The sequence below is a fragment of the Ipomoea nil genome, unplaced genomic scaffold (assembly GCF_001879475.1).
Source record: "Ipomoea nil cultivar Tokyo-kokei standard unplaced genomic scaffold, Asagao_1.1 scaffold2704, whole genome shotgun sequence".
NCBI classification, from domain to species: domain Eukaryota; kingdom Viridiplantae; phylum Streptophyta; class Magnoliopsida; order Solanales; family Convolvulaceae; genus Ipomoea; species Ipomoea nil.
This window is the reverse complement of record NW_017619132.1, coordinates 2794277-2802218: the sequence shown is the minus strand read 5'-3', so window position 1 is coordinate 2802218 and position 7942 is coordinate 2794277. Positions and strand designations below refer to the sequence as shown.

At 38.2% G+C, this 7942-nt stretch overlaps 2 protein-coding genes across 4 annotated transcripts; one reads left to right on the top strand and one right to left on the bottom strand.

Annotated features, from left to right (window-relative positions):
• The first annotated feature begins 639 nt into the window (after positions 1-639).
• On the top strand, positions 640-2459 carry LOC109155876. Of its 3 annotated transcripts, none has more exons than XM_019303558.1 (2): positions 640-1218; positions 1258-2459. In XM_019303558.1, the coding sequence occupies exons 1-2, from the start codon at positions 729-731 to the stop codon at positions 2187-2189; spliced, it is 1422 nt and encodes a 473-aa protein (XP_019159103.1). In that variant the 5' UTR covers positions 640-728; the 3' UTR covers positions 2190-2459. The 3 variants fall into 3 exon arrangements, with proteins under 3 accessions (XP_019159103.1, XP_019159104.1, XP_019159100.1); XM_019303559.1 differs by having other exon boundaries at positions 640-1223; positions 1263-2459; XM_019303555.1 differs by having other exon boundaries at positions 640-2191; positions 2250-2459.
• A 145-nt stretch (positions 2460-2604) lies between these two features.
• On the bottom strand, positions 2605-6985 carry LOC109155872 (external alternative NAD(P)H-ubiquinone oxidoreductase B1, mitochondrial-like). Its single transcript, XM_019303551.1, has 10 exons — positions 6626-6985; positions 5637-5913; positions 5333-5539; positions 4797-5047; positions 4407-4626; positions 4189-4293; positions 3634-3897; positions 3414-3535; positions 2913-3032; positions 2605-2822 (listed from the first exon to the last, which is right to left on the bottom strand). Exons 1-10 carry the CDS (start codon positions 6706-6708, stop codon positions 2735-2737), a joined length of 1737 nt encoding a protein of 578 aa, XP_019159096.1. The 5' UTR covers positions 6709-6985; the 3' UTR covers positions 2605-2734.
• Between the last annotated feature and the right edge of the window lie 957 nt (positions 6986-7942).

Sequence of the window (7942 nt, the reverse complement as noted above, 5' to 3'; positions counted from 1 at the left end):
AATATGCACTTGAAGAAGAACTATGCATTCGAAAAACATATGCACTTGAAAAAGGAGAATAATACACACACCTTTTGAAAAGATAATAAAATAAATATGCATTCAAAAAGACAAACATATGCACTCATAGGAAAATAACGCACCCAAAGACAAAAAATATTAAAACACACACACAATGCTACAACAATTTTTTTTTTTTTTTTTAAATCTTCCTTCGAATGGTTGATTTGGACTAAATTAAGATTTAACCCTATGTTTTACAAAACAATTCATTCGCATTTGATCTCTTATATATATATATATATATGTGTGTGTGTGTGCGCGCGCATCCATTTAATATTTTTTAATAATCTAAATTAAATGGATGCACACGATTTATTCTCACTTAAACAAGTGTTCTCATATCATCCTCTGTATATATTTAGGAACTTAGATTTAGATTTGATTGGTGATTAAGTATAGGCTGTTATTTTTATTTTTGACTTTTTAATCATAATCGGAGCGTCTATCGGAGCCATTTACTGACCAACGGTCGCGATGGAGCGGATTCCCCCAACGTTTAATTTTCATTTCCAACGGTCGAAAACTTGAAAATACAAAAACCCACACAAAATGTTAAAACAAATGTATACCAAATTTCTCATATCTCTCTCTCAAACTCAAGCAACGAAGAAAGAATCCATTGATTATATCCTTCCGACGAAATCTTCACTACCCATCGAAGAAAAATGAGTGTTTTGCAGCACCCACAAGGGTTAAACCCCTCAGATCTTCAGGTGTGGAACAATGCAGCGTTCGATCATGGAGATTCCGAGGATCTGGAGCGTTCTTGGCCTCCTCTGAATCCCCTTTTGCTAAAGAACTCAGAATCGTTTGAATCTGTGTCTGGTAAGGAGAATCAGATCCCTCTTCTTGAAAATCCGACTGTTTGTGCCGACTCTCCGAGACCCGTCTTCAAGCCAATTCACCCAAATGGAGCGCCGGAAAATTTGTCCGGCGTTGTAAATCTGAAACCGGGTTTGGCTTCCAAGAATGACACTGAAGGAGAGGAGATTCGGGATGAGAAGAAGATCGAAAAGGAGATTGAGGAAGTTGAGATGGAGATCAGCCGGTTATCTTCAAAATTGAAGGCCCTGAGAATGGAGAAGGCTGAGAAGTGCGTGAAGAATGTCGAAAAGCGAGGAAGGGTGGTGACGGCGAAGTTTATGGAGCCCAAACAGAGTACTAAGAACGCCGACGAGAAGAAAAAGATTGAAGAGAGTTTATCAGTGAGCGCGAAATCCAAACCTCAGAGAAGAGGGCTTAGTTTGGGGCCGTCGGAGATTGCCGCCGGAATAAGGAGAGGGCTGAGCATGGGGCCGTCGGAGATCTTTTCTGCATCCAAGTCGCCGCAATTGTGCAAGCAAGGGATGATTACTCCGATTCAATCCATACAGAACCGGCGAAAATCGTGTTTTTGGAAGCTCCAAGAAATCGATGAGGAGAATCATCAGAGTAAGGAGAGGAGAAGTCTCAGTCCCAAATCAAGAAAACCCATGGCGAAAACTCTTCCTCCTAGGCAGGCAATTACCACAATTCAATCCAAGAAAACTGTGAAGAAAGATGAAGTGGTTCGGAGTTCAGTCCAGCCCAAGAAATTATTCAGAGATGGTGAAAAGTCTGTTCTTGCTTCCACCAAGAAGCCACTAAAGCAAGGGAGGATCGTGGCGAGCCGCTATAATCAGAACACAGCTGTGTCCTCATCAATGAGAAAGAGGTCTTTCCCAGAAAACGAAAAGGATGATGGTAAGAGATGTGACAAGAAACGATCACTATCGATTGGCAAATCGGGTGCAGCTCAAGCAGAGATCAAGAATCTGGGGACTGAAACCCGGGCGAAAAAGAAATGGGAAATACCAGATGAGATTGTGTTGCACAGAGAGGAGACAGAGTCTGAGAAATCCCCAGGAAGCAACACTTCTGTGGTGCCTGATATGCTTCCAAGAATCAGGATCGCTCGATGCCTGAAAGAGAGTCCCAGGGACTCTGGACCTGCAAAAAGGGTGGCTGAATTGGTAGGAAAGAAATCATTTTTCAGCAAGGATGAAGAAGATGATGTTGTGGAGCCTGCAGTAGTGTGTCAAGCTTTGAGTTTTGCAGATGAAGAGGAAGAAGAAGAAGCTTTGAGTTCTGCAAATGAAGATCCTTAAGTGTTAAACTGTCAAGCTTTGAGTTTTGCAGATGAAGGATGAAGCTTTGAGTTTCTGCAAATCAGAACATGGAAAAGGCACCCAAACTGCCATCTCTCAAATATCAACTCTGCTTTTCAAATTTTTTCTTATGTGTTTAGCAAGCATTCTTGTGCTTTTCCCAGTCATTTTTGAGCTTCTGGCTCTATAGTTGTATGGTGAGTGAGTTTGAATAAGTGTAACTCCCTGCACACAATGCATATTCTATTTCCAGTTTTTCTGCTTCAAGTTTCTCCTCTTTTTTCTGCTTTTCATTTAGGGGTTATAAATCCCTTGAAAAATTCATAATCTTTTTCACTCTAAGCGATAACCATACCCTATTTCTTTAGCATTATACTTTGTTTCCAACTGATTATGTTGACTACTTTCATCGAAAAGTAACAAGGTTGAGAATAGCAATTTGAATTAATATATTCATGATGTCACTGTCATTTTGGGTTTAAAGAACCAGAAAGAAACAGAATACACACAGAAGAGAAACACACATAAACCACAACAAGGAAGCATCAAATACGGCTCGAATCCCTTCCAAAGATATATCGTCTTGTCCAATCAGCCACAACAAGGATTCTCGTGCGCCAGCTCACTTGCTTGCTGAAAGGAAACACAGCATCAAGGCAAATGAATTAGAGATATTAACTTAACAGGCATGATGATCTCATCAAAGAGGCTCTCGATGATCACCTTGCATATACAGAATACCATAGCCACTGCGTGCTTCGACCCATGGAAACCCAGTCTCCAGGAAGCTCTGCTGCTGCTTGATCCCCGCCTAAGGGAGCGAATTGCCCGAGATGCCTATAACTGGAGTGCAATTTATTCGAATGTCTTCATCAGCTAATGGAAAGAGTTGATGTCATATTTTTTGAGTGACGAGGGAAATCCGCAGCCACTACCCCGCCTTGTGATCTTAGCCGACAAAGGATCATAAGGAGATAAACCAGCTTAAGTTACCCAAAGCTGACAACCCTTGTGCCCTAGCGGCTTACCCAACAAAGGATCACAAGGAGATAACTAGCACAAACCAAGAACGCCAATAGGCCGCTCCCGCTAGGAGTCGACCAGTCGAACTTGTAATCTTGTGGTTACCAAGTCAACAGCTTAACCAACTTGACTGGGGCCCTTGTAAGGATAATGAATCTTTGGCTCAAGAGTTTAGTTTTCACAAAAACAAATAAAGCATACCTGAAAGGGCGGAATTCATGGCGTCCCGAACCCTTGAAATGACGAGGGCCTTCTGGATTACGTTTACACTGTTCCCAACGGTTAAAGCATCTAGACAGATATGCACCTTGTTGTGCAGCAACCTAGCAAGTCAAATATAACTATAAACTCGAGCAATATACAAAGAAACGGAGAAGGAAGAGATGGTAAAAAGCACAAAGAAAGGGGAAAAACGAGACACCTGAGCAGTCGCAGGAAGACTCTTCGTCTGAGAATCTACATGAGAGAGGGCCAACTTAAACCCCTCAATATCTATCTCACCTTGTTTGTTTCCCTCGTAATCTCTTAGCAAATCTACCACTTCGAGCAGATGCTTGCTCTTCACATACAGTTCAACTTGGGGGTAACTAATGATGATATCTTCAATAACGTCTTCAAATTCGTCAACAGTTAAGGTGCCAGAATTATCTTTATCTGCTGCTTTGAAAATGCTCGTAATATCTTCCTGAACCACAAAATGTTTTGCAGAAGTATGAAAGAGAAGCAAAAGGCAGGTAGCGTTTGGGATTTTTGGAAAATTAATGTAACCATATGCCTAGTATAAAAGAGAAATCAGGTGTGCATATAATCCTTCAACTTTATTGACTAGCCTTACAGACTGTACCAAATTGAAGCATGTGCTCCATCTCAACTAAAAACTTAAGCTGATAGTTGGATTGCACATTAATGGCTATATGCTCACAAGGACAACGGGTAAAATTTTCCATGAATAGTTTAAATTTTAAATGTTACGTACCATTATTTTACGTTGATCTACAGTTGCACAATCACCAAGAGCATAGACACCCTCACAGCCTTTTACTCTTAACCATTCATCTGTTGCAAGAGCGCGCCTGTTGGTCTGCATAAGAAATATAAGAATCAGTCTGGATATATATTTAAAAATAAAAAAATAAAAAATACCCGTAACAAAGCATTGTTGATCTAAGCAAACGGAATATAAAACGAAGGTACCTGACCAATTTGTTCCATAAAGTCAGTCACGACCGGGCGAGTACCAACCCCAGTCGACCACACAACCATTCCATGTGGCACTTTAACGTTTTCTCCCGTGGCTTTAACTTTCATGTTAATGAACTCATCAGTAACACTCACGACTCGGCATCCTGTCAAAACCTCGATTCCATCTCTTTGAAATTTCCGCTCAGCAAAAGTACTAATTCTTTCATCAAACCTGCCAAGACACAAAGTTAAGGCATGATTGGTTTGAGAATGTGATGCACAACTAATTCTAAACCAGCTGAAACATGAGTTTTTATCAAACAATTTCGCCCAATCATAGAAGCAACATTGCATATATACAGCAAACGGATTAAAATACAAAGGTAGAATGATAAATCTTACGTGTTTAAAATATGATCTCCAGATTGGATAACAGTTATTTTCGCTAGATCTTTCACTTCTGGGTAAATTCTCACTAAATCTTCATGAACAAAGTCATGCAACTCTGCAGCAAATTCTATTCCAGTTGGCCCGCCCCCTACAATGACAAAATGGAGGTTGGTTCTCCGCTCTTCTTCACTTAGCCCTGGAAGGACTGCCTTTTCAAAACAATCAATTACAGATCGCCGAATTCTTTGAGCATCTTCTACTTCCTGTGTAGCAGAGTATTTTCTTTTTGCTTAAAAAACATAGGAGTTCACAAAAATATTTTAGTTATCTCAAAAAAGAACTATGTAGGCCCCTCTTTTGCGTGGGACAGCTGGTCTGGAGATTTAAGTCTGCTCCATACCCAAAGTCAAGGATCGAACCCTTGACCTTTGGTTAAGGATGGATGGGTCCCTTCCACTCAACCACACCCTCCAGGTTACGATGCATCTATTCTGCAAGTGCTCTCACGTGCATATATTTAATATTTCTTTATGAAATGAGAACTCTACCTTTAGAAAGTGGCAATACTCCAAGACACCGGGGGTGTTAAAAGTGTTCACTCTTGCTCCAACTGCTACAATCAGATAGTCATAATCTAGTGAGAAATCATTATTCCCGACTAAATTTTCATCAATATTAGAACGACAGTGTAGTTTCTTTTCCTTTGCATCAATCTTCAAGCATTCTGCTTCCCAAAAATGAATTTTTCCATTTCCCTGCCAAGGGCGTTACAAGTTAATGCTCTACTCTATACGGTGTTTTTGGAATAGGAAGTTAGGAACGAAACGAACTTCCATCTTATAATTTGCTTACCTTCTTTAATATGTTCCTTATAGGCTCAACTATGCTTCGTGCCTCGACTGTTCCACATGTCACACTAGGTAACAATGGAGTAAATGCAAAATAATTTCGCGGGGAGACCACTTGAACATCATAGGATGAAACATCCAAATCTTGTAGGAAACTAATGCTAGCCCATCCTGTTCCAAGCACCACCACTCTTTTTCTCTTCGGTTCTGGCTGACTTTGTTCCACAATTTTCGTTTCGTTGTTTGAATGGGATTCTGCATATGCAATCAGACCTCCACTACTGCAAAAAACACATTAGGGTTAAAAATCAAGGCCAAACACAAGTTTCATATAAACAATAGAAACTTGATTAACTTAAGGGATTATATGCCAAAGACGTGTGATCAAACGACATAACTGTGGCTCTCCCTAACAGAGTCAGTAGTGCTCAAAAATAATAAATTGTGTGACTCTAACCGGCAAAGATTCTTGTCTGGTGACTCTAACGGGCAAAGAATCATACATAGTAAAATAGGCTAAGTTGTTCATAGCTGACGGGAAAAGAAAATAGGCCCTACCCGGCATAATAGCCACTTTGACCACATAGAATATGTGAAATTTCTTCATTTCTAAACTTCTTTCTAGGATAAAAAAGCAGCTTTCCAGGAGGTGAATAGAGAGAGAGAAAGAGAGGTGGGTTCAAGCTGAAGACCATCAACCTGAGCTCAAAGAATTTCTCTCATACATACTCTAGGAACAAAACAAAAAAAAAGGAAAGAAATCTGAATTCCCGCAGAAACTATAAGAAACTCAAGATAAGCTAAAAATGACAAAATGCGGTCCACTGATTACAAATTGTCAGGAAAATTGAAGAAAAAATAAGCCAAAAAAAAAAAAAAAAAAAGTGGGAATTCCAAGAACCCAGGAGAGATCTAGCCAAAAAGCAACCTTTTCAACAAAATTAATGGGGAAAAAAAATAAAAACGAAAAAAAAAAGAAGGATGAAAGAGAACCTGACAGAGACAAGAACAAGAATCTTGGAGTAGTTAGAAGGCTTGGTATGCAGAACTCTGCTCAAAAATGAGAAAGCACCCATCTTCTTCTTCTCTCAGCCTTTCAACGCTCTCAATTCTCACCTGCCACTCAAGAGTGTCTGAAAGAAAACTCCCCGAATTTCCCAGTAAACGGCATTTTTTGTTTATTTATTTATTGGATAATTATGTCTTCTTCCTTGACGACATGTAGCAGTTTTATTCGGTCCAGCCCCTTGGAATACGGCTTATACGAGTCTACGGTCTACACCACCGCATTCTGAGATCTTACCCTTCTTTCACTCTCACCATTAAAGAAGGGTAACCCATCGAAATAATCTCTCCTAATTTCACTGTTTTGTTATGTTTAACTACATAAATAAATGCTTTCAAAAAAACTACATAAATAAATAAAGAATTTATTTCATTTTTGGTCCTAATTTAAAATTAGCATGTTACTATAGTCCTTTTCTTTTTTAGAATTAGTCCTACTATTATTCTTGCATAATCACTTTTTGTCCTAGATTTATGTGTCTTGTAGAAGCATTGTGGAGGTCGAAATTGCAATTTAAGAATATGTACTATTCTAGTCATGAATTAGATATTTTTTAAATAGTGGGTCAATCCACTTTGATTTAATCGTATTTGACGGCATTTAAACATGTGTTGACGGATGACAAAAAATAGTGATACTACAATAATATTAGAACTAATAGAATATGTTATAAGAAAGAAAAAATAATAGTAAAATGACAACTATAAACCTAGAATACAAAATTAAATTAACTCAAAAAAAAAAAAACCATAAAAACTAGTTGTTAGAACAACCTCAGTTGTTTGATTTTTTGCTTATAAGGCCATGCAATGCACAGTTTTAGTGACTATTAAAATTACATTGTTCACAAATAGTGTTCATTTAAAATTACATTGCTCACAAATTAAACATTATCATTTATAGTGATAATGACCAAATAGTGTTCATTTAAAATTACAATGTTCATAAATAGTGTTCATTTAAAATTACATTGTTCACAAACTAAACATTATCATTTATAGTTATTCAACAATTTTTTACACTATGTTTAAGATAACAACTTGTAAGGCTGAAACAAAATACCAAAAAGTTTATATACAAATAAGTCAAATAGTTCATTTCGAAAATTACATTATTCACAAATTAAACTTTATCATTTAAAATTATCATTTTTTGAAAAGAAAAACGATAATATTATATTAAAAGGAGTCTAGCTCCAAGTTCTGAACAACAAAGGGAAAAGGAACAAGGAAACATTCCGAACG